The sequence below is a fragment of the Falco peregrinus genome, chromosome 1 (genome assembly GCF_023634155.1).
Source record: "Falco peregrinus isolate bFalPer1 chromosome 1, bFalPer1.pri, whole genome shotgun sequence".
Classification (NCBI taxonomy): Eukaryota; Metazoa; Chordata; class Aves; order Falconiformes; family Falconidae; genus Falco; species Falco peregrinus.
In genome coordinates, this window is record NC_073721.1 from 64,998,026 (window position 1) to 65,025,425 (window position 27,400).

The 27,400-nt window shown below is 43.4% G+C and overlaps 1 protein-coding gene across 21 annotated transcripts in view; it reads right to left on the bottom strand.

Moving 5' to 3' along the window:
- Positions 1-27,400, bottom strand: part of NRXN3 (neurexin 3) — a 1,021,997-nt gene that overhangs the window by 916,468 nt on the left and 78,129 nt on the right. For all 21 annotated transcript variants that reach the window (XM_055812570.1, XM_055812560.1, XM_055812519.1 and 18 more), the window contains exons 3-4: positions 20,896-20,913; positions 10,734-10,763 (exon numbers count right to left, since the gene is read on the bottom strand). In XM_055812570.1, the coding sequence (XP_055668545.1) occupies positions 10,734-10,763; positions 20,896-20,913 (48 nt within the window). The remainder of the gene's footprint in view (positions 1-10,733; positions 10,764-20,895; positions 20,914-27,400) is intronic.

The window sequence follows — 27,400 nt, forward strand, 5'->3', positions numbered from 1 at the left end:
AATTGTGAGTTGAAATTATGCCTTCAAATCATCTCTGACAACAGAAGTGAACATGTAACTTTGATTTTCTATTTCTAGTTTATCTCATTTTCAGAATCTCAAGCTTCTATTATTTAAGGGAAATATTTTTTTTTATTATTTTTAATGATAAAACTAACTCTGTAGTAAGGGCTTTATTTTAAATACAAAACCTAAATCCTGGATCTAATATACGTCCTGGTGGTTTTTTCAGCTCTAAACCCATGCCCTAGAAAAACCAATAACCCTATATTCTGCTATTATCAAAGAAAACATTGCTTATTATGTGCCATTTCCCTCTTTGCTTCTTTGCCTCTTTGTTACTGTCCATTGGAAGGACTCCAATCTGCGGGGAAAAAACACTCTCAAATCTAAACTGAAAAACCTAAATGCCAGGAAAAGGCACAATGTCTCTTTAAGAGTCAACAGTAAATTAACTTGCCCATAAGAGTGCAATAATTAGCAGTTAGTAGCTTATTAAAAGGATGGCAAAGGCCAAGCTGCCATCTGGGATCTCCAGTTTCTTGTGATTGTTATTATGTCAAGATGTGCAACTTGCATTAGCTTTCATGTCACTGTGCTTGCCCTTACTTTACATGTAAATTTTAATGAAAGATACAGCAGTTTAAAAATCAGACGTCCATCAAAAGTGCTATTAGTCTGCCTTTTACAAAGCATATGGCCCATTTCGCTACCTCTGCATCTCTACACACCACTGAATGCCTCAAATGAAGAAAACAGAAGGGGAAAAAAGCACCTTTCAATGGTATCAGTTAAACATTCTCCTTGGGCAGAGTGAAACCTGAGCCTCATCGAAAACAGGAGACTACAATACAGCAGACAACATTTTAGCCCCTGTTTACATACAACATGACCACGATGCGTTAACTCTCACAGGAATCATTCTTCTCAATAAAAATGAAAGCCAATGAAGAATCAGCTGTTTATTCACACCTTAGAAAGCCACAGTTTTAAACTAAGGCAGAAAGAAAGCATGTAAGAAAAAAAATAAATTACCTATAAATGACAAAATACTTAACACATTATTAAATATTTTATGCATACACATTATTTGTAAATACACATGCTCATATGCACAAACAAAAAATAATTTACCAGAAACATCATATCTAATGTCTACTTTGCCTGCCTTCATAAATGTATTACAGAGAGGTGTAAAAAGAGTAATGTTTATAAGACATCTATTCCTTTGTGTTAGCGGATACTCAACATTTAAGGGACTTCATTCACCAAAGTTCAGTAAATGTCACCACCTCTGGAACATAAAGAAACAAGATGAACGCCTTGCAGAAATGCAACCCAGTATCTTACATTTGAGATTCATGAACTATCAATCACGTCTAATTAGACTTATAAGAATTACATTAAAATATTTGTTTCTTCCCTACATAAAATATGAAACAGCAACAAAAAATCACCTGCAAAAAATTATTCCAGAAGAATAACATCTACATTCAAGGGGCCTTGATTGTATCAAAGAGGTTTTACAGACTGGGTATCAGCTAACCATAAAATAAAATGCTTTATTGTTTAAACAGTCATTAAACAGGAAAGTTAAAACTGAAAGTCCCCATCTTTATAATAATATAGGATTTTTTTCCCACCAAAAGGAAAACAAATCCAATACCACACATATTTTAAAAGTATTAAGGAAAGGACTGTAAGTGTACAAACCAAAACCATACAATATTTACATTTAATACCCTAATATTAAGGTATTTTACAGGGCAAAGCACAGCTTAAAAATTACTGCCGAGCCTGGCAAGATGAATGTAGTGTTGTTTTTCCCCTTGTATAATTAGATATTATAGAGCACAAATTACTTAATTTGTTACTGATGTTTTACTTCAACATTTGCATAAGCTCTTGGCCACTCAGATGGACTTACTCACATCTCTCTGAATCATAGAATCATTTAGGATGGTAAAGGCCTTTGAGATCATCAAGTCCAACTGTTAACCCAGCACTGCCAACCCCACCACCAAACCATGTCCCTAAGCGCCACATCTGCATGTCTTTTAAACACCTCCAGGGATGGTGACTCCACCACCTCCCTGGGCAGCCTGTCCCAATGCCTGACCACCCTTTCAGTGAAGAAATTTTTCCTAATACCCAATCTGAACATCCCCTGGTGCAACTTGGGGCCATTTCCTCTTGTCCTGTTGCTTATTGTCTGGGAGAAGAGCAGGCTGTCAGGCAGCTGTAGGGAGCAATCAGGGCCCCCCTGAGCCTCCTCTTCTCCATGCTGAGCCCCCCCAGCTCCCTCAGCCACTCCTCTTAAAGACTTGTGCCCCAGCCCCACTGCCCATCTCTGGACACATGCCAGCACCTCAGTGTCACTCTTGCAGCGAGGGACCCAAAAGTGAACCCAGAGTTCAAGGTGCAGCCTCACCAGTGCCGAGCACAGGGGGACGATCCCTTCCCTAGTCCTGCTGGCCACACCATTTCTGACAGAAGGCAATACAAATCCTAATGGTATTACTGGTGAAAAAGAATTCAAAATTATTTTCCAGATCAGTAAGGTCCAGTCATTTCCTTCTATCCAAGCCCACAAATTCTATTTCATCTTTTCTGTGCCATTACCTTCTGGTCAATATTATTGAACAATTCAAAGAAATAACAATCTTACACTGCTCACTGAGAGCAATGCTGAACACTACAAGACTTAAAAGACATACCTGTGTTAAGAGCAGGTAGGACCAAGGGAGGTAATCTGACTGTGCAATGCTAAGAACTACATGAAGAATATGACAGTAGCCTTTGGTCTACATAACATTCATTTAAAAATGTCCCACCTGTGAAATACAGGAGTACTCTTTCACTTCACTCTGAGAATGGAGAAAACACCTGTTTCATGTGGAAAATGATGGTGCAGCTGTGAAGTTTTCCATCCTGAGCACTACTACTGATAGAGGAAAGAAGCCCAGTGCCTTAGAGAAGCAGCAGTCTGCAGACTGCACAGGCACTATGGAGGTGTCCTGTGCACACCCAGAAATCAGCTACACCTCACTGTCCTTCTTTGTGTCAGAAGGGATATTTGGGACTTTTCAGTTCTTTGGGTGAATCTTGGCCCACTAAATTCAATGTGAATTTTGCTACTGCCTTCAGGAAGGCACAGGACTTCCTTCAACAAAAACAGCAGAGTCCCACCAGGAATACAGCTCTGGATGCACAAACCTCAATAAAAGTCAGACCCAAACCAAGAGTGATGGCAAAACAAAACCCACTACATACGTAAGAGAATGGTGGAAGGTAGCAAAAAGGCAAATTATCATTTTGTTAACAAAGGCTGTCAAGAGAACAAATTATATGGAAGAACGTGACTACACATTAACTCCAATTCAATAGCAAATTAGAGTTGGATATTTATGATCTCCTTTGGTATCATTTACTTGTGGGGGAGTGTTAAGGAAATAAACTCAATATAATTGTTCCTTAATTGTCAATTCCTCTCCAGAAGAGAAGTCGTATTCAGCAATTCATGCCAAAGTAAATAAAAGTCCTCCCTGCTCATCATACATTTACCTCATCTCTGTGACCAGTTCCATATGCCTAACAAAAACACAAACAATGCATATATACTCAGTTCAGGTTAAAATGCAAGTGGCACCCAGGTGCTCTTCTGTATCGCGACTACTCTAGCCATTACCCCACAACACCTATAAATGCATCTTCTACAGCTTTCCAGGAACTTATAAAAAAAATAATAATTAAAGTCTCCTAAACTTTTTAAAAAGGATAGATGCAGAAGAAGCCTATTTACTACAGTGGAAGCAACTAATGAAAGACTTGTTTCAGATGATGAATGAAGGCCACAGACTGCAATACATTGTGAAGACGTATCATGGCATCAGCTACATCACATCCTTTGGCTACATATGTGGCATGAGACAGAGCGGCTGCCAGTTTTTACTATAAACTACAAGAATGCCAAAAATACGAACCTTCCAAGTACAATCACTGAGGCATCTGGTACCATCTTCTCCGTGAGCTGAAGGCCACATGTGGGTTCAAAATTACACCACTTGAGCCCTCTGAAGGTAATACCATTTTTCATACAGAGTGATGGGTCTCTGATGAAGTCACTTGCTTTAAATAGAGCTAAAAACTACACATGGCTGGGAAGTGAAACAATATTTTCACTCAATAAACTAAATTTCAGTGCATATGAATTAATTGTGGACTACATATTATGATCCTCCTTCCTATAGGCTCCACGGGAAGTTTTGCTTTGGAAAACACTTTCAGCTTAGTCCTGCGGCACAAATGCCACCAAAGAAAAGGAAGGAGCAAAAAGAGTTAACATCACACCATACAAGACTTGCCCTGGTCTACAGTGACCCTTAAAGCACACTAAGCCATAGATCAGCTAACTCAATTACTGCCAGCTGTGTAGAGGCAGAGGAACATTTTGTATGGTCTACTTAGAGCTTTAGGTTCTTGCATATCTTACAGTGTATATATGTGATTATTATGTTCTGATGTTCACCTCTTCCTAAGAATATAGCTTTGAGTACAGCTTATGTATTATCCTCCACCAACCAACTTTGGATAGAAAAGCTGTGAAATTGATTATTGGAATTTTTCAACCACAAAACAGAACAAATAATATTGATTACATGATGTACCCCATCACAGAGAATCCAACAATACAAACTTGTCAGAAGAAGGCAAGACATCAGAAAGAGGAATCATACAAAGGGAAAGTATTGAATATGCCACTGTGGTCCCCAGAATTCAGGTATTACAGGAGGAGCGATCAATGGGCAGAGACTGCTTGTGCTTGTGCTTCTGCCTCAAAGGAAAGTTATAGTGAACAAACCCTCTGAGCTCTCATATCATCACAAATTCATAGTAGTACAATTAGTCATTTCACCCCCCAATGTCTTATTGGCATGAACACAGCCAACATCCTCCGATGTGTTCAAATAATGCTGACCAACAGATCAGATCCTTCAGCATTATTTGTTGAAAAGAAGTAAGCTTCAGCATACTAAAATCTTTTACTCTGCCTCATTGGAAAATAGGACAGAGAAATAGATTTTCCCCAAGCAGTGTTTATAATTTATCAATTAATCTTCACCCTTCCCTCCAGTCCAAGTGGAGACTCACAGCAGGTTTGCAGCATTTTGCCTTTTTGACAGTTTTGATTAGGGATGGATGACTGCCCTCTGCATGCTAAAGTAGGTGTGAACTGGGAAAGAGCAAGCTGGCGCCCCAGAGCAGCCTCGCATGCCCTGTGCTGCACCGAGCTGCAAGGGAAGCGGACCTCTCTGTTTAGCAGTGCTGATCACTTCTGCTTCCTCCGCAGCTTTTTGCAACTCAAATTCTCTTTGGAAGGCACCTTTGCACTAACAGAGAGGATGGGAAGCAGAGCTGGAGGGAGAAGTGATAGCTCAAAAGATCTCCATCATTGAAGGATACTGGACAAACCCAGGTCCTCCTTCCACCAACACCAGTACCAAAATTCCCAGCAGTGGCATCCCTCCAACCTCTCCAGTGCAAAAGAGCCAGCAGTACCAGCTCACTGGCCTCTAGCTCTGTCTTTGACTGAGCTGACAGTCCCTTTGCAGGCCAGTGCCACCAGCTACAGACAGCCTGACACTGTGCAGCCCATACTTAGTGTGACCAGGGAGAAAATGACATCTGTTCTGAAGGCCTCAAAGTGTTTTGAAAGTACTTGATAAATATTTCTTCCGTAATCCAATACAAAACAAAAGATTCTTAAGAGACTTAAGTTCCAATATGAACCATATTCATTAAAACACAATTTGTCCATTGACAAACAAACATTTTACAAGCAATGAAGTCTTAGAAAGGATGCAATCTCTACCTTTACTTCTACCTACAGACAGGAAGGTGTGCGTCCAGTTAAGAGGAGGAACAAGGGTGTCCATCACGGAGGAGGCAAAAGAGAAGAGAAGGAGGAAGCACAAAAACCAGAAAATTATGTCACTGGACATACTTAGAAAAACAAGAAAATAAGCATATTTCTGTAGCAGCCAAACCCCACAAAACACAATGTCAAGCAAAAAACGAGAGAGACACCACAAAAGCACAAAACAGGGCTTAAACAACTGACAGTACAACCACCAACTGCCTGGTTAAGCCCTTTGGCTTTAATTTGATTTTCTACTGAAAAATGCATCCTCCTCATGCAATAGCACACCAGTGATATGCCTCATTCCACATCAAATGCAAAACAGCAAGGGAAACAACAGAGTAGGACAGAAAAAAAATAAATCTCATGGTAATATATTTGCTAAACACATTTCACCTACCAGAGCTAATGTATTTGTATGTAATGTTGACATTGCATATTTACTCACATATATACATTTACATATTTTATATCCATCATATTTTTATAGAGAGTAAATATTTATCAAAAGGGAATATCTGTGAATTTGTTGGCAAGAAAAGAGAAGCCACTGTTCCCTGATGCATCATGGATAAATAAGGGTGGCTAAAGTTGCCAGAAGCCAATAGTTTTCACATTTTTTTGCCAGGCAAGGGAGTATAGAAAATGGTGATGACAATCATGCAGGCCTGAATAGGTCATGCAAGTCTTCACGGGTTGCAGCTTGTAACTTCAATGGCCAAGTGCATCTGTTATTATAATCCATTGCTAAATCACGGACTGAAAGTGCCCATGAAAGTTCACTGTCCTGATCACCCCCAACGTGCTGTCACCCTTCCTCTACCAATGGCTTGCCATACTCAGTTGCACCCTGAGCAACCGGGACATGCTGAAGGGACCTGTCTGCTGGATGCTCCTTCAACATGACCTCCAAACCACAACCCCAGCTGAAGAGTAAGGGGGATAGAGAAGGAGCTCAACGCTTCCCAGAGCTTAGCCAGACACTCCACATGCCAAATACCGTGGTCTTGACATACACTCTTAAAGAGCCCTGTTTTCCTACCTCTCCTACCATAAAGGGATGCTAAGCAGTACAGAAACTGAAGAGTGAGCCCCAACTTCACTTCTGATTGTTTCCTAACCTTTCATGACCTCAGAGCAGACATTTGGAATGTTTGAGCTCTGCCTAGGTTGGATGAAGAACCCATGGAGAGCTTATGGGTAAGGATTAAGGAGCAGGCTAGCTTGGGTGACACCGTTGTGGGTGTTTACTATAGGCCACCTGATCAGGAAGAAGTAGTTGATGAGGGCTTCTACAGACAATTGGAGGTAGCCTCATGATCACAGGCCCTAGTTCTCATAGGGGACATCAACCACCCTGATATCTGCTGAAAAGACAACACAGCTAGGCGCACATGGTCCAGGAGGTTCCTGCACACCACTGATGATAACTTTTTGATGGAGTTGGTGGAGAAGCCAACAAGGCGAGGTGTGCTGCTGGACCTTGTACTCACAAACAAAGAAGGACTGGTTAGGGATGCGAAGACTGGGGGCAGCCTTGGCTGCAGTGACACTGAGATGGTGGAGTTCAGGATCCTGCATGGAGGAAGCAGGGCAGTAAGTAGGATTGCAACTTTGGACATCAGGAGAGCTAACTCTAGCCTCTTCAAGGACCTACTTGGAGGAATCCCATGTGTTAGGGCTCTAGAAGGTAGGGGTGTCCAAGCAAGCTGGTTAATATTCAAGCATCACTTCCTCCAAATTCAAGATAGGTGCATCCCCATGAGTAAGAAATCAAGCAAAGGGGGCAGGAGACCTGCATGGATGACCAAGAAGTTTCTCAAAAAACTCAAACAGAAGAAGGAAGTTTACAGAACATGGAAAAAAGGACAGGCCACTTGGGAGGAATATAGGAACGCTGTCAGAGTATGCAGGGGTGTGGTGAGGAAGGCCAAGGTCCATTCGGAATTAAATGGCAAGGGGTATCAAGGACAACAAGACGGGCTTCTTCAAGTACATCAATAGCAAAAGGATGACTAGGGAAAATGTGGGCCCACTGCTGAACAAGATGGGTGTCCTGGTGACAAAGGACACAGAGAAGGCAGAGTTACTGAATGCCTTCTTTGCTTCACTCATCACTGCCAAGGCTGGCCCTCAGGAATGCTGGACCCTGAAGGCAAGAGAGAGTCTGGAGAAAGGAAGATTTTCCGTTGTTTGAGGAGGAATGGGTTTGAGATCATTTAAGCAAACTTAACACCCACAAACCCATGGGCCCTGATAGGATGCACCCCCAAATGCTGAGGGAACTGGCAGATGTTATTGCTAAGCTACTCTCCATCATCTTTGAAAGGTCATAGAGAACTGGAGAGGTGCTTGGAGATTGGAGGAAAGCCACTGTCATTCCAGTTTTCAAAAAGGGCAAGGAGGAGGACCCAGGAAACTACAGGCTGGTCAGCTTCACCTCCACCCCTGGAAAAGTGATGGAAGCTCATCCTGGATGTCATCTCTAAGCATGTGGAGGTTATCAGGAGCAGTCAACATGGATTCACCAAGGGGAAATCATGCCTGACCAACCTAATAGCCTTGCATGATGGAATGACTGGCTGGGTACATGGGAGAGCGGTGGATGTTGGCTACCTTGACCTCAGCAAGGCTTCACAGGTAAGCTCAGGAAGTGCGGGTTAGATGAGGGGATGATGAGGTGGATCAAAAACCAGCTGAATGGCAGAGCTCAAAGGGTTGTGATCAGTGGAGGCCTGCAGCTAGTGATGCTCCCCAAGGGTCAGTACTGGGTCCATCCTTGTTCAACTTATTCATCAATGACCTGGATGAAAGGACAGGTGCACTCTCAGCAAGGTTGTCGATGATACAAAACCGGGAGCAGTGGCTGGTACCCCAGAGGCTGCGCTGCCATCCAGCGAGACCTGGGCAGGCTGGAGACGTGGGCAGAGAGGGACCTCATGGAGTTCAGCAGAGGCAAGTGTAAGGTCCTGCCCCTGGGGAGGAACAACCATGTGCACCAGTACGGGCTGGGGGGGACCGGCTGGGAGGCAGCTCTGCAGAAAAGGACCTGGGAGCTCTGGTGGGCAGCAAGTTGCCCACGAGCCAGCAGTGTGCCCTGGTGGCCAAGAAGGCCAGTGGGACCCTGGGGGGCATTAGGAGGAGTGTGGCCAGCAGGTCGAGGGAGGTGATCCTGCCCCTCTACTCTGCCCTGGGGAGGCTTCATCCGGAGTGCTGTGTCCAGTGCCCGGCTCCCCAGTTTCAGAGAGACAGGGAGCTACTGGAGAGGGTCCGACAAAGTGCTACGAAGGCAATGAGGGGACTGGAGTGTCTGTGTTATAAGGAAAGGCTGAGGGAGCTGGGCCTGTTCAGCCTGGAGAAGAAAAGGCTGAGAGGATGGGGCCAGGCTCTTTTCAGCGGTGCCCAGCGACAGGACAAGGGGCAACGGGCACAAACTGCAGCACAGGAGGTTCTGTCTAAAGATGAGGAAAGACTTCTGTGCTCTGAGGATAGCAGAGCACTGGGACAAGCTGCCCAGAGAGGCTGTGGAGGCTCCTTCTCTGGAGACATTCATAACCCACCTGGACACAACTGTGTGCAACTTGCTCTAGGAGAACCTGCTTGAGGCAGGGGTTGGACTAGATGATCTCCAGAGGTCCCTTCCAACCCTGACCAGTCTGTGATTCTGTGGTCTGCCTTGAACCTAAGGTCCTAAGCCTCTCTGCATTTCACTGAGATACACAGAAACTATGTCTTTTTTATTCAAGCACCTAATTACTCTTGAGCCTTCATAGGGACTACGTTCTACCTTACTGACTCTTTGGACTGTCTAACCTCAGTGTTCACTTAATGGCAATAACACTATTGTGTACATCTAGTCTAGGAAAGCCTCATCAGGCTTTGAAGTAAAAACTCACATTTTCTCCCCACAGACAAAACAGTTGGTCAGGTCTTCCCAGTGCACCATGGGCACTCACCTTGTATTAAGCCTTCAACCATTTCACTCCTGATTCGCAAGACTAGAATGCATCACCAGCACTGCTAACTCCTCCCTGCGTACCCATGTCAGCAAGATGCTGACACTGTCAGAGGAAAACAGAATCATCCCTCTCCTCACCTCGTCTCTTCTCACCAGCTTCTTGCTCCAGCCCCCTTGTGGGGGCTCCACACCCCCACACCCAGGGCAAAATGGGACTAATGATCCTATCTTGTCACAGCCAATGGACCTGTAACACAGCCTAGGCTAACACAGCCTAGGCTGAGATATTAAATGTGAACTCTGGTACAGGCCTAGAGCCCATTTGTAGCCCCCCTGAGGTTAGCCCTGTTCTTTTTCTCAACCATTTTGCTCTGTGCATATTTGAACATTTTAAATTGCAGACACAGGACATACAGGTCATTATATGCAATTTTCCTCAGGATTCATAATGAGTTAGGATCATGCCATGAGGGCTATTAACATATTTTTTGTAATAATTGGACTCTTTAAAGACCAACATCAAGGTCTACATTTGCTAGGCTGAAGTGGGAGTTATTACAGCGGGAACAACAAGAAAGAAATGGCAAGCTAAAATAGTTGGTGGGCTGCATGGAAAGGGGAAGCGTACCTCTTCTACTGTCCATGGAATCAATTCATGCTCCCTCCTGGGCACCCGAGTCCCAGGCTGACAAGTAGCCATGTCTCATGGGACACAGAGGCAAAAATGCAAATGGCTTGACTGGCACCCAGTAGACTTAGTTGCTTTTGTCATGCAAAGCCCAGCTCAGAAAAGCAGCAGGGACAAAGCTTTTTCATGATCAGTGACTGAAACAAAGAGAAAGTCAAAGGACTTACCTTGTTCACCCATCATCAGGTGTGAGAGGCCTTTGAGAGAGAGAAAGAGAGAGAGAGAGTAAGAAAAAAAGAACAAAACAGAAAAAGCAATACCCATGCACACTCCTTGCAGTCCAATACCTCTCAGGATTGGAGCTCGCATACTTGAACTAGATCAAGTATGGGTGTAGCACACGGGGCACAGACATATGCAGGTGCTGCTTTCCACACTGAGCAGGAAAGCATCTGTCACAGGTAGAATAAACCTGCTCGTAATTGCAGAACAGTGTTTGAGGTTCCTCAGATCTCTTGGGGAGCGACTCCAGAGGCACTGCACACCAGTATGGCTAAATGGGTAGGAAAGCCAATGTCTGCAAAGGGGCTCTGCCGGGAGCATTTGCTCCTCTGCAGAGCTATAGAAATAACTTCTCCTCAGCTCAAGATTTAAAGTTCAAGACTATAATGGTCAGTGAAAGGGAGGCCATGATCTCACCACATTTGCTTCAGTTGAAATATCTGGACTAAATGCATACACAAACAAAGCTATCCTCATTCTTGAACATTGTGGCTTCAGCATGCATTTTTAGGAGTCGACCAACACTGCTCACACATACTAATTAGACACCAGTACACCAGACCTGGCAAGAACTAAAACCATTATCAGTAACCTATTTTGAATATTACTCCATTTCCGCTCTGGGAAGAACTGGAGATTTGACTTCTGAGGACAGCATGCTCCTTTATGGCTCTATAGCTAAAGCTACTCTTTGGTCTTGTAATACAAGGTGAAGCCAGAAAGCAGAGCAGGTCCCCTCAGCAGTGACAGTCACCGTCAGCTCTGTAGATGGGGTGGTCACTTGGGCTGCTCCAGCCTCTGTCTGATAACTCTTTCTGGCATAAACCTTGTTTTGTTTCAAATAAAATCCATTTCTAGCCCCAAATTTCAAATATGTTTGTTGTACAAAAGTACTCATACAGATTATTATTTAGATACTACTGTATATATATTCACGCCCAACCCATTAAGCATCAACTGATGCATTAGTTAGTTTTGTGACACATGATATCACAGAACTAACACAACAAAAATCAAGTCCTACCCACTCAAGCCATGAGTGACCCCTTTCGGACTTGGTTCCCTGACTAAGCTTGATTCGTTCTCCACATCTCCTACCTCTCACAGCACTTAGTATGCCAGCGATTTTGATACACGCATACACACACCCTCACACCCCACACCCCCTATCTTAAGTCAGTTTATTAATCAAACAGGGCTGTGATTTTTTTAATTTCATGGAGACTGAGAGGGCAAATGAATTTATTAGAATGCAATTTTTCAACAAGCAGCATGCTGAGTTTGAATTTGTTTCTCTCTCTTTTGTATTTTTTCTTTGCGTCTGCTGGAGAAATCTAAAATCCAGATCATCCCAAGAATATGTTCACCCACAGAGAACTCCAAGCCAGATAAGGGGATTAATAATTGTACAGTCTAAGGAATGCAGATATCTTAATGTTCTTGAAGATTATTGTGGCTTTAGAAAAATAATCAGAAACACAACATAGGTTTAGATTATTTTCGGGTTTTTAGCTATAAATAAACATAGCAGATTTGATACTGTAGGACGTATTTCTGGTCTAAATTAGAAGACATAATTTAACTGAATCATTTTGCTCTGCTAGTAGAGTGGGTTTAATTTGTGTCTGTATTTATGGCCACTGACCCCATCATTCTTGATAGGCAAAACTTAGGTCTGACGAAATGGGCACTTGAAAGTCACTCTAAAGGGCACTGTAAGAGATGAGAAGACAGAAGTACAGTTGTTAGGACCTACAAAGCACAGACACCCTGTCGTAATGGTGAAAAAGGAGAAAAAGCAAGAAGGTGGCAGTATGATATGAAGCTGAAGCTGGCCAAACAGGGAGGGGACGTCACACCCAGAGCCAAGACAGAGCTCCCAAGCCCTCAGCCCTTCTACATCACGGGGAAGGAAAGCCATAGCTAAGAGGCACAGCTCCAACGGGTGCAGCTGCCAGGGATGGCAGGGGCCTTGTCCACTTGGGGAGACAGGACACTGACAAAGAGAAACCTCCAGTGGGGGTTCAAAGCAAGAGCCTGCGTTAGACACCCTGAATCACACTGTAAGGAGACCCCTTCTCTCTCCACCAGCTACAGATGAGCTATAAAACCTCAAAATGCCAGGAATATCAGCACTTCTTTTGTCCTTACCTCCAGAAGACCAACGCTGTGCACAGGCACATCAGCCTGGCACAGCACAAAACCCTTCACGTGCAGTCCAGGACAGAGTGCACCCCTCAGCTGTACCCACCATTCTGGCCCCTGGTTTGGCCTTGGTTCAAATGCCTGCAAAAGACAGTTTCCCTAAGAAATGCTCTTTCTGCTTCCTGACAAACGTGAAATACAACACCAGCTGTGGTATTGTATGTATCTCTTGATCTCCTAGTCCTAACTGGACAATGGAAGTAGGTAGATTAATGAAAAATAATGTCCTTCCCCAAAATGCTACTTTTTCCCTTTTAAAACAGGAGAAAAAAAAAAAAAAAAAAAAGGATGGTGGACTTGGAGATATAGCAAAAAAACAGTATTATCTTTTAAGCTGTCCATTGACACAGACCCTTATTTTAACAAAGAGAACACTAACAGAATTCCAGATTCATTATTAGATAGAATAATATAAATAATGCAATAACATATCAGCTTTTCTCATCTGAAGATTTTCCTCCCTTGCAATTTAAAGTAGGAGTGAAAATGAGTGTATTTATCTCTAACAAAATGTCATTAACAACCAAAACCTTCAACCATTCAGATCTAAAATCTGTGACATTTGCAGCATTTGTAACAAAGGCCCCAAATTAGTCACAGTAAAAGCAACATGGAAAACATGAACTGACATCATTGTCTCACCTTTGCATCAGTTTCAAGACATGACAAGACACTAAAACAGTTTTCAAATCATAAAAATCAAAGTCATCCCAAGGTGGCATGGGGCAGCACCTGCTGTTGGACTAAGATAAAATAAGGCGGCATCCAACAAAGCAATGCAAGAGGTGTGAGAATTGTTCAGACCTGCAAACTAGACTAGATTTTGCCAGAACAGGGGGGACACCTATCACCATGCTATTTGGGCATCAACCATAAAGGCCAGCAAAGCTTTCAGCAGGCTCAGGACACCAAATAAATTCATCAGGCCCCAAAGCATGTTATTCACATATACAACCACTGTTTGTGCCAATAGCCATCCCATTCCAGGGAAATCCTGTAAGAGGATCTGAGTTTCCACCTACATCCAGGTTAAACATGCTTTCCTTTCAATCTTAGATTTGTTCAACAAGAAACCCTGATTAAAGCCTCAGGGCTGCAAACCCAGCCAGTGTAGAACTGGGAAAAGGTTGACACAAACCTGCATGAGCCACAATGGTCAAGGGATTGTGTGCTTTTTCTCAGCCAATCTAGTCATTCTTCTAATAGTCTACTGGCTGGGCACAACTGCTGCCCAACAGAAACAGTGGGTAGCAAGCGCACTGGAAAAAGTTTAGGAAAACCTCAGGTTAAATAGCTTATCTGCCTGCAAAAAAAAATTATGTCAAAGTCAGGAATCTGGTGACTTGCTATTCCTGAACTTCAGACGAGAGTGACAGTGAGGACAATCACATGGCTTCGGAAGAAGGCCCTCAACAGGGTTTTGAGATGATAATAATAAGCATCTGTTTGTGCTTAGCCTCTGGAGCCCCAGCTTCTTCAGACTTTCAGCAGTAATGAGAAGAGAATGTGGTCTGCTTCTTCAGAACATTGGTTTGTTATTAAAATAATATGTCCATTGCTGAGGGCAGACAGACACGTAAACTCTGCTCTCTGGCCATGATTTATGCCTGCCACAACTGACTCTTCCTATTTAGGTCTGGAAGTTTTTTTGGTATTTCTTTCACCTACTACCAAATCAGTATTATTTTCTTAAAGGTTAATATTAATCTCCCTTGATTTCAAAGTAACATTCCAAAGAACTACATTTTTTTAAAAAAACTGTGAACAATCTGCTTTCTGTATCAAAACAGTAAAATTAAGTGGCTTTAATTGTATGAAGTACCAAGGGACAACACTGGATTTCTTATGAAGCTAGGGCATTTTTAAAAGTACCTCAGAGTACAATGATAGGAAAGAGCAATGTAGTTAAACAGCAGTCCTCATCTTTAAGGATTTTCCGGGGGTAATTTTCAGGGTGGAGGAGAAAATGAAGGAAACCTTGGAGGCAGTTTGATCCTCACTCCCCAGCACCACATTTGGGTACTTAGTGTTTAAAATGGAAAAATAAAGCCACAAAACCTAAGAAGGTGGGGAGAGTACAAAGCACAGCTGAGAGTGACAACTGATTGCTGCAACAAAGGAAGATGGACTCCTTCATCTAGTTAATTATAGCTTGTCCTGTGCTAGTGGGCCTGTGCTCTGGGGGTGTGCATGTGTGCGTGGGTGTGCATGCACTGCTGAATTGCTCTGTTGAGGCAGGCAGCCTCAGTATTTTCCTTTTAATGATGCTGCCAGATGATTAGCCAAAAAGCGGTTAATGAATGAGAAGAGAGACTGCCAGGCAGCGGCAACAGCCCAGCTCTCCCCAGGACAGGCCTGCCCACAGAGGATCCTTTCCTGGGAATCAGGCTCCATGACCCCTTCAAACAATAACAGGGCAGCTCCAATGCCCAAGGCAGGACATCATGCCCTCTGGTCCAGGATACACAGATATACATGCAAATCCTTTATGGCAGAGCTGAAGAAAGAAATCATGCAAACCAGGGATTCTTACAAAAATGAAATTACATCTACTATAGAGAAGAGCACTCTTATGAGTAATGGAGTCTGTTATTTACACCTCCTTTCCTAACTTCCTAAAACTAGTAATTCCTTAAAAAACAGGCTTTTTTTCTCCTCTGAGCCTCCTCCCCAGCTCCATCAGCAGTTCCCTTTTCTAGTTCAGGAGGAGAGCTGACAAGTCCTTCATTTCCCATGTGGTCCTTCTTAAAACAGGGTTCTTGAGTCTTTCTATAACCCACAGACCAAGGAACACTCCCTTAGAGTCCTCATGTACCAAAATGAGGGCAATCCAGCAGGGCCAAAGGATAGGACTTGGAGAAAGGAGCAAAATCCTTGTCTGGAGAGATGTGAAGAATGAATGACGAGGAAAAATCATTCTGAGGCCCAGTTCAGATCTTTTACCTGCTTAGACAGGTCAGTTTTGCCAAGAGGATGACCTGATTCCCTGGCTGCTGGCATACATGGTGCCTGTTTTTTTCTAACTGGGCAAGGCAGTAGCACAGGCTGGGGATCAGTCATTTTTGTTCAATTCAACCATGATATGCACAACAGCCAAGGGGCTCCTCGCAGGCCCCGCGGTGAGGCCAGACGGGAGTGTAGTTTTGTTATTGTAGCCGGAGGCCACCTTCCAATCCAATTACACACAACAGCTGTGCTAGCTCCTCTTTTCCATCCCCTTTGCTTCCTCTGCTATGTAATTCCAGGATAGGTTTTGTCATTATCGGGGGCAGTAAGTCAAGGGTGAGTGGCACCTACTCTGAGCAACCAAAGGAATAAGAGCATGAGCTAGAAGCCAAAAAGTCATTTACCCCAATATCTATGGGCAGAAATAGTGATCAAGCCCTACTATTTCCTTTCCCTCGTGGCAGAAACAGCATTCTGACATTGCACGTGACATGTTCCTACAACTGTTCACATAGGGAAGCTACAAACATGTCGGTGTTTGAAAGCATGAAATTAAACATGCAGGTGTTCACAAAGGTGGGCACACACACAACAGAACATGTGCAGGTAGCAAGACCTGAGGGTGAATGTATCTTATGGCTGACCCATAAGATGTGTATGATCACTGCAAATCAGAGCAGCTGGTCAAGTAGGTGCACAAGGTGGGAAAAGAACTGTTAGGCATGGAATAGAATTCTTCAGCTTGGAAAAGACATCTCTGATGATATATATTATAGAGGTAAAATACCACATGAACAGGTAATAAATTTTTTTCTGATTTGTCACAACACAAGGAGCAGGATTCGCTGAATGAAATTCTCAAGTAATAGGTGTAAAAACAAGTGAAAGTACTTCCCACATCTGAATGATTGAACAACGGGACTTGTTATCACAGGATAATGTGGAGTTAAAAAATGTAAGTGGATTAAAAAAAAAAAAGAAAAAAGACTGGAGATGTCCAAAGAAAATGCACCACCATGATCTGGATGCAGTATCAGGTCAGAAAGTCCTTAAAACAGTGACTACCAGAAACCACAAAGGTATATCAGGAGAAGACCACTGCTAATTTAGTTTCTTAAACTTCTTCCAAAGCATCTGCTTTCATCAAAAGACACTTCTGGGCTAAATGAATTCTTGCTCTGACCCCAGTGATCACTACTGCCATACTGTTGCAAATGGGCATGCACAGAGCTGAAAAACATTCACATTTCAGTACAAGAGAATCCGATTTGGGAACAGTGCCTGTGCCAAAGGCATGCAAGAATGACAACAACAGTGGCACCAATGAAGAAGAACATTAAGCCTGTACAAACTGGTTTCAAACCCCTGTATGAGTGGCACTGAAGATATGGCATGGCTGGATTCTTACTGAGAACCTAGTACCTTCTGCAAGTAAGAGACTTCAGATGGACTGAAATACAATTCACACATTTTCATGCCCAAAAAGCAGAGTTCAGCTTCAAGGAAGCAGAAACCAGCATACAGGTACTGCTTAAATGACCCTTTGACATGGAGTTAGGGACCCAGACTAAAGCAGCAGCCCTGATGTGAAGAAGGGAAAGAAGCATTAAAAGATGGAGTTTGAAAGATTAAAGATCTGGATCAAAAAAGTGCTACTACACTTGTGCCTTCAAGGATCTCCGTATCCTTATGAAGGAGTTGTTCAGGCAAACAAGGACTAATTTTTCCTCAGGGCCCCAGCTAACTAGGTCATTTCTACTGGGTTGTGTCCATTCAGTTACATGCAGACTCTAGTCAGCAGTAAAATCATGACAGCAAAATACCCAGAACTTCACCTCTTAGCCTCCTCTCCATGAACATCTGAAGATCTCTCCCACAAAGGGGATAAGCATGGCACAAATAGGAAAAGCACTATTTAAACGCCAGCACTCCCCAGGTATCAGTTCCAGGCACTATAATATCATGGAGCTATATTTAGTTCTTTCTCCTGCATATATTCTTCCACTAAAAAAAAAATAAATGAGACAAGAGCATATCACTTGCTCCTTGATCTACTGGTCTTTCCCCAACAATTTGTCCTTCAGAACCTAGAACACTGGCAAAGAGAAGGTGCAAAGAAAGAGGCAGATATTGTGCAGAGATGACAGAGGCATCCATTCTGGTCTGTGCTGCACACCACTCCCCAGCCAAGACACTTAACCTCTGTAATAAGGCTCTTAACCTCCCTAATGTCCATCCCAAGAGCTCTAAGCATGTTGTGAAGGTGAGGTGGTAGCTATAACTCCAAGGGGAAAACTGAAGCACTGAAAGAAGTTATTTCTCCTCTATATGGCACAGAAAGTAAGTGAGCCAGCTGCATACAGACAGCAACAGTCCCAACTGCAGGGCTCTGCTCTAAATATTTGACTTTGCTGCTTACAATGTGGTGGTGTTATTTTGAGAGCAGGGACATAACATTTGCAGGGCAAATGGGCTAACATCTGACCGACTCCTTTTGATTTGTGAAATAAACCAGATGGAATTTTCAGTTGGCTCTTGAAGGGAGTGGAAATACCAGCCCCTGCTGCTGGAGTCCCCCTTCTTCACAAGCAGAGACCTCGCACCCAGGGAAGGCTCATACTACAGATTTCTGTTTACTTTGAACAAGATCAACCTCTTTGCACCTTGCAGGAACTGCATCCAGCAGAGCCCTGTGGTCCCCACTGCTGCCAGCACCAGCCTATTCACAGCTACCTTCTCTTACTGGGGAATTAGTTCTAACCAGTCTATTCAACAATAAAAAAATACTCGGTTAATCAATGGGCTCTTTACAGCCCTTCTGCTGCCTGTGGGTAAAGACTTACCACTAGCTCATAAAATCACTAATTTGTCTTGCAAACAGTGAATGGTTAAAGTAACTATTTAGACAGGGGCCTGGGGCTCTGTCCTCACAATACAGATAGCTGGATGGCCAAATAGGAAGAAAGCCTCTGCACAGCCAGGCTGAGTGGAAGTGCACACCCAAACCCTTCTGGTGGTCCTCGTCGCCGCCCAGGCATGCAGCAACACCAGCGTCCTCCTCAGGGTCAGCTGGGCAGAGGGATTAGTCTGCTTAGGAGTAAACAGTAGCAGAGCCCAATAATGAGGTGCGGGTAACTGTCAGACTGAAAACACAGATGACTGCAAGAGCATGTGGAAAAGAGCATTCACGTGCAACTAGAAATCCACATGAAAAAATACACAACAGTTCTGAGAACAAGAACACATGTATGAGCAACAGGGTGAATAAAAAAAGCACATTCAAGCATATCAATTATGAGAAGAATTGAGCAGCAGGGCAGAAGAGCCCATTCAGAGAGCAGAAGGATGGACAGCTCCAGGGTGCCTACAGTAACACCAATAGTCCTGTCCTGGTTGTGCCACCTCTGCTTGGGCCCCTACTAGTGATGCAGTTGCTTCCTGCACACTGTCCAGGCCTTGGAGATGGCTCTGATGCTGGCTGAGGCAACACTCATTTGTGGCATAATATCATGAGTCCTGCTGACAGAGCAGTCAGGTCATGCCTTCCCAGTTTAACCATCCTCCTCGGCCACAGACACCAACAGTTTCAAGACATGGTGGAGAGACTTGTGACCCCAAGCCCTTGGTGCACGTCCTGTCAGATCCAGCCAAGATGAAAGGAGACAGAAGCTCCTGGGCAACTCAGACTGGGGCAGAGGAAGTACATGTTCAGCCCCATGGGTCACTGAAAAGATTCAGTGTTATGGTTGACAGAGCCTTTCTTTCCAAGGCATGCCAGCCAACATTTGCCATTTGGCCACCTCCGTCCCCATTGCTGCCAGCTGAGATGTGCACAGAATGCAAAGGACCTCAGCAGAATAAAAAGGGGCTGATGAGAGAAGCCAAAAGGCTAAACATGCAGGGAAATTACCCGAATGACTGGCCCTCACTGTGTCTCTCTGAAGTGTTTCAAAAATCTGATTATCCAAGTGTAGAAAATAAGCAAATTGAATTAAGAACTCATTCCAGGTCCAGGTCGGGTTTAGCAAAAGTTATGCAGAAAGATGAGAAGGAAAAGCGCCTCAATTCTCCCATCATCCCACTCCAGCCACGGCAATGCCAGCTGCTTCCCTGGGCTCTCATTTCCATTTCACATAATGATAAACCAGGTGGAGCTGCCTGAGCATGAGGTAAAAATTAGTTTCTTAAGCTTCATTGGCAACAGGATGTGGACCACAGCGCAAGGTGGTCTAGTTCAATCAACCCTTGTAGCTGAAGCTGGAGGACTTGGATCCCTTCTGCAAAGAGACCGCAATCGGGGGAGCAAGGTTTGGAGTTCTCTGTGGTAAAATACTTGCTTGTGGAAGAACTCCCCAAATAAGCACATAAAACACACATTCTTTTTTCCTTTTAAATGAATCATTTGTGTTCTGTTGGGAATTAGAGTTTTGATACCTAAATAAGATCACACGATCACATTCAGCCAGAAAAATACTCCGTGGTTTTTAAAACCTAAAATAAAACAACAACAAAAAACTCCTTTGTTAGTGGAAATGAAACCCAACAGGTTATCAGTGGGACTAGCTAATGGGGTAGACTGCAGTAGGAGAAGGAAAATGACTAAACTAGGTTTGTATGCCAGACTACACACAGATGAATTAGAAATAAACTGTATATAATGCAATGTTCAATGCCAGGTAATTAGCCATACAAGCAACAATTTCTAACGTAATTTTCATTCAGAAAACATCCCTTTAACTGACCAACACAATGTAATCTCTGGAGAGGGAAGTTTGTAACCTTTGTTGCTATGAACCCCTTCTTTTAGCGAAGATTTTGCAATCCAGACCCTCTGATGTCCAGTATGAAGATTTGTTCTGTACACTCTTAGGAAGTAGGACGAGGAAGTGCCCCTGGTAACCACCCACCACCACTCCTTAAAGAGCCACCTTTCAGCTCAGCAAAAACAACACTTACCTGGAATATGATTGACATCTGTTGAGGTGTTTTCATGGCAAGCAGAAGGCAGAAAAGGGGGAGGGAGGGAGAGAGAGAGAGAAAGAGAAGAGAAAAAAGCCATTAGAGATGCACACAGCAACTCAGTATCCTTGCATGGAAATCACTTTCATGCAAAACCAGAAGTAATTAGGTTTACTTGAAGGCCACCCATCTGCAGCCAAGCACCCAGCCATGCAAGGGAGGAGGCACTGGATCCCTCTCCACTGTGCATGTAAAAGTGAATCCACCATCATATCTGTCCGGAGAGAGAGTTCCTGGAATCAGATAGAACCAAACCACATCAGTTCCTGTAGGAATATTGGTTAAAATATTCTACTGGTTTTCACACACAAATGCAAAAGAAAGATACAAAAAACAACCTGTCTGCAGAAGGTTTCTATTGCACATAAATTCAAGCAAGTCTTCAGGAAAAAAGAAAAGAACCTGCTCCCCTTTTATAAGGGGCCATGTGAATTTATGACCAGGTGCAAAACACTCAACATAGTCCCAAAGTCTGGAAGAGAGCCCATTCCCTTTCATTCCTCCTGCCCATAATTCCCAAAATAACATCCTTCATTGCAGACAGAAGCAGTGGTGGGGGAGAAGGAGTGCCAGAGCCTTGCACGTCCTACATGTTGTACTTTCACAAGATGCTGAATTCAGACCGAATATCATTCTTCTTGTTTTTCTCTTTGTGACATAAAACTGCTTTTCAGAATCAATCACATACATCCCAGAATAAATTAGCCCTTTAAAAAAGAGAGGAGCAAGACTATGCAAGTGATATTATCAGAAATAGGCATATTTTTGAATGTAGTGTCTCTTTTGAGCAGAGCCCACCAATCCCAGAGAACATTCTCTAAAAAATAGCTCTCATAACATTTTTAGCATCCCAAGTTTAGTCTTGCTCTGAATAGCTACACTTACCATAACACCATGAGAGATGAACCCCTGAAATCTCATGGGACTAGACTAGATCAGTATTTTCCTTTCAACACAGCCCTCCAAAGAAAAAAAATGAACTTGCTTGAGGAAACAGTAGGGCCAGGTCCATGGGTATCATTCTTCCATGAAGGCTTGTACCTTGCCCAGGAATTGTGCTGCTGCAGCTATCATCTTTCCAGAAAGACTTCAAAGCAATACGTTAATGATTTGGACTACTACAGGTCCTGGACCACATCTGCCACAAGTCTAGGAGCATGACATGCTGGGTGCTTTGGCCACACACCAAGGTCTAAGAATATATTCTCCTTCCTTGAATATCCCCTCCAATTTGTATCAGTACTCCCTCTTCCTGTGCAAACCAGCTGTGTTGCTGTGAAACTGCTGCCACTTGTCCTCCCAAGACACTTGCATTTCAGTGGTGAGTGAGCGATTCTTGCACATGTTGCTTTTTGTTTATCACTTTGTAATGGCTCCAGAATAATTTGAGGAAAAGTCCCTGTGGTACATCACACATACATCAAGACACTCTTCCCAAAGGAGATAATAACCCAAATAAAACAATGCACAGAGAGGGGAGGGACTGTTGCATCAACTCATTTAATTTCCATAGCTTCTGCTAAACATGTATGTCAGTTCTGATGAGTGTTATTTGTCGCCTTTCCTCTTTCAACACATGATTTTATCTAAGATCTAGTGTCCTGGAATGCAAGCCTGGAAGGACACTTAGCACTGAAAGTTCACTTGAAAGTAATTATTTTTAAGCAGGAAAAGAAAACAAGTGTTAGGCAGCAATGCATGCGCCGAGGATAGAAGGCAAAAGGAGGTGACAGCAGGGGCAGAAGGAAGCAGCAGACCCTTAAACACCACTGCAGAACGTGAGCACGATGCCAAAGAATTTACAAGTCCACAGCTATGACTTGAGTTGAGGTGTTGCTTGGGAAAATCAGTAGCAGTCAGAGAAGATGATCACACATTTCTGAAGAGGAAGAAAGGAGCACCATAAGGTACTGCAAATGTTTCTGGTAATCCAGCTGCTGCCCCAAAGCCTATTCTAATCAGGTACAAAGCTCTAGACCCATGTTGGCCTCTCAGCCTCCTTGCATGCCTGACAAAGGAACGGGCACAGCTGCAGCCTGGGCTACCTTGCGGGCTCAGGAACAGCAGGCAGCCTCTCCAGGGTGTCTGTGCTCCAGAAGGAAATCTGTGGGATGCTTAGGGAATAAAGAGGATCAGCAGACAGAGGCCAAAGGAAAGAGCTAACCAAGGGTGAGCAAGGGATAAACACATTAAGCAAATAAGAGAAGAGGCAGCGGTCTGTAACTGATACAATGCTTGAAATAATACTTCTTTAACTGTGCGTGAATTAAACAGGTCATGAAGCTGTTAAAAAGTGGAACAATTAAGTGTTAAGAGCTACGCAAGCATTGCTAAAATGTAGCTTCTCAATGGCAAGTAACAGGGGGCAGAAAGCAAGGAAATTTCTTTTTACCCATATTTTTTGTTCCAATGCCTTTAAGATCAGCCATCCCTGATCCTGACTGGTTTTACTCTTAGCTTTCTTTTTGCTGTATCTTTTTCGGTAAGTCTCCACCCAACACAATTTCTGTATACACTAGTTGCATCGGAAAAGTCACTGTTGGCATCTCTGTGACACTTCTGCAGTAGTTACCTGTGTGGCAGCCCAGGTCATTAGTGTTACTTCCCATGCTAAATACAAAGGGAGTTTCTTGTATTGCAGACACCCCCCCATGTGGTATCTGCTGGCAAATGCTGATTTTCAGATGGTAAAAGTACTTGGGTTTTATTTTAAAACACACATGAGAAAGCACTGCTTTCTTTGTGAAGACAAGAATGGCATATAGCCAGTCAGCCTTTGCAAAAGACCCTATAATAAATACTGCCATGGCATGCAACTGAAATTGGCATGCAAGTCCTCACAGGAAACCCCACAACACCTCTACAGTGTGTGTGCCACTCTACTGTGGTGTACAATTATAACTGTGGTCGCCTATATTGACAAAAGGGACCCTTACTAAGAAACCTCTGATGCATTACCTTATTGCTGTTGGCTCCACAATTAGATGAAATCCAGTGCCTCAAGGAAGGCAGAAGATAGAAATAGCAAAGGGCAGAGTGACCAGATTTGGGGAGCTGAGTTGATTCTCCATCAGATTGTCATCTAAGACTTTCTCTCAGATTTTCTTCATGGTTTTCTAGTTTGTTTTCAAAAGGACTGTTTAAAACATGTCTCCTCTCTCTTTCTCTCCTATCTGGACTACCTTCCTTCCCCCACAGGGACTGAGGAGCTAGAGCGTTCCCAGGTTAAACAGGGAGCATGCAGAACCCATGGCTAACAACAAGCCCAGTGACCATGGGACTCACTCCCGTGCAGATGGAGGTTTCTCCTCTTTCTTCAGTTCAGTGCAGTTCAAACACAGAAAGGTCTGCTCTTAACAAAAGACAAGGCAGAGTTTGCTTTATCCTATACACAAGAGTCCATTTATTGCTCCTTTGTAAAGGGCTGAGCCGCAAGCCGGTGCTGTTTGCTTTTGTTCTTTGATGCTAATAACTGGGTTGAAAGAGGGATCAGCAGGGCTGCTGCCTTTGTCTGGTGCAGCCCCAGCCATCTGGGTGGGGTGGAAGGGAAAGGAGGGGGAAGAAGGGGAGCAGGAGGAAGAAAGCAAACATCGTTACAGCTCAGATCATTCCTATGCCTGTAGAGGAAACATCTGAGGTATTTTTAAACATTTTTACCACAAAGTTCAGCAGTAAGGCAAGGTGTCATGAGAGTGCACTTCTCTCTCCAACTGGAAGACAAGGAACGCACAGGCTTTCTGTACACACCAGTCCTACCAGTACACATCACTGTGACCTGAAGAGACCTGCTTTTGTTCCCATCTCCATGGTCCATTCAGTCTTGTCCCCTGCTTTGATGGGTGTGGACACCTGTCTTCTGCCAACTAAACTGAGAGCCATTGACTGAATTCACATATCAAACCGGCAGTCAGGTGGGAGCATCCTAGGCTAAGTGGAAATAAGCTCCTAGAAGTGAATGGCACTGTCTTGTCCCTCAAGCTCTCTGGGATCCCATTCCAGGGTGCTCTGGATACCCTGTCTCCGAACTCCAGTGTGAGGAGAGGACTGGGGAGCAGGCAGAAACTGGCAAGAGGAGGAGAGCAAAAGTTATAACATTTAGAGGCATCTTTTTGTCATAGGTGTCCCACTCCCAAATAAGAGGAGATCCTGCCTGTAGACAGCAAAATGACCTTATTCTGAAGCTCAGTTACCGACACCTAAAAAAGCTTTTCTAAACCAAATTTGGCTCTTACAGTGCTGCAAACACAGAAAATGGGTATAGGTACAATTTCACTGGCAGAAGCGTGACTGGCTGGGCACTCTCAGTCACTTACTTTGACTTACTGATATGTATGAAAACAGTCCCAGACATCATAGACTGATGCATATACAGCAGCCTGTGAAATGATTCAAAAGATCATAGAAGCATAGAATGGGTTGGGTTCAAAGGGGCCTTAAAGATATGTGATGAGCCAGCCTGGACTTCTGTGGTGTGGTAGCAAGAGATGCTGGTGACAGAACCGGGTGATTTCCTCCTAACTGAGTTCTGATGCAACATTTTAACAATACAATGAAGAGCTGCATTTTGGCTTGTGCTGGAAATCCCTCAAATCGCAATGAGCAATGTCTTTGTTAATTTGATACTTTATCAAACAAAGACTTAATTCCAGATGCTGATTTGGCAAGTGGTCTCATCACATTCCACCCTAACCTGTTCTGCTAAGGTTCTATGGTCCTGCTTCACCTCCCGCACCAAGCTGTTCTGTACCAGTGCTGTTGGTGCAAAACTGTACAGGCTCCTTGTCTTTTTCTTCAGGACACAGTGGTTCAAAGCCACCTGGAAGCATTACAGCAACAGAAGAAATACCATTTACATTGTATAAACAGCTTCTAACAACAGTTTCCTTCGTTAAAGATGGGCTCTGTAAACGAGATCAATTCCACGCATTAGCACAACATCCCTGTAGCACACATGCTCACACAGGAGATAGTTGAAGACTGTTGTATTTATGTTTAACTTCGTTAAATTCATAAAGGACTTGACAGTTACTTTAAGAGTGTCACATGATTTCATCCCTCATATTTACTTAACATCTTTTGTCTTACTCTGGTAATAGGCTTCATCCCTGGTAGCCTTCCACTGATTCCAACTGAATTGCCACAGAAGTAAATTTGACCAGTTCTATTTGATTTGCTAAATGTTTAGGGTACTGAAATAAATCCAAGACTACTCGAGCCTATGATTTCTGTCACTGAGCTGCACACTGGAATCATGAAGAACTTCACAGTATTAGCAGGTGTAGGCCTTATTGTCTTCACTCTAGAAGAATAGGACCCTGCAATTTGTGTTAATGGAGTGTTGAACACTTCTGATTTTATTCAGTAGAGACAAGTGGTGACACATACACAAACAAGTTCATTACAATCAATTACATTTCTCTGTGTCCTTTGTCCTATGGGACCTCTTAGGCTTCAGTCTCTCGGGAATAGCACTCACTTGATATGTTGCATAAAATTGCAGACATTTGTGGTACTGTGCCTTTGCATAGCTAATACTTGGGATCCCAAAGCACTTATTAGCTGTGAATACAGGAATCATTCATCCAGTACTGAAATCCAGCCAGCTCTGAAGTAAAAGAGACAGATGTTTAACAGCTTATAGGAACACCATACAGCAGTTTGGCATGTCAGAGTTAGAACAACAAGAACTACTTAAAGTGGCAGAATGAAACTTGGCTGATGCTACTAAAAGTGCCATGTGATTTTAAAGCATTCCTGATTTAAATTAGGTGAAGGGATTTCTTTTCAAATCTTATCTGAATGATTAACAGTGATTTGATGCCTCCAATGCTCTTCCCCAGACTGTGTGCACTAATGCACACAGCCTGCCCTCTCCAGAGGGTCAAACGTGAGGTTGATTGACAGATGCCTGAGTATGTCACCCTCTAAAGTGTATGAAGTTTGAGAGGATCCTGTATCTACTAAAGAAAACAGACCCTTTACCTCAAGGGGCCAAGCTTTCTCCTCTCAGGCAACCCAGTGAGGCAGAGTGTGCACTATAGCTAGCTGAGGAGACGTTTGCAAGCCACTATGGTTTTGCTGAAATTGTCTGGCTAGTTAGAAAAGTGCTTTCATATCAAGATGGTATAGATGGATTAAGTATGCCTGCTGCTTTCAGAAACCGATGCACAGAGTTACTTAGCTCCAGTAAGAGAAAAAGAAAAAAAAAAAACCCCACAACAAAAAAGTCTTAGAGAAATGAATTCATAATAATCCCTCTAATTAACTCAATATCATTACTATTCTTAGATAAAGTTGCTTGCTGATTTCATGGCTTTCAGTGAAAGTACCATCCTCTCCCACACATTCCAATAAATATGCTCATGTACATTCCTCAAGGTCCTGGCTGTATTGCTGGGGGGAAAAGTCAATAGTTCTGTAGCCTACGCCTAGTAAAAAAACC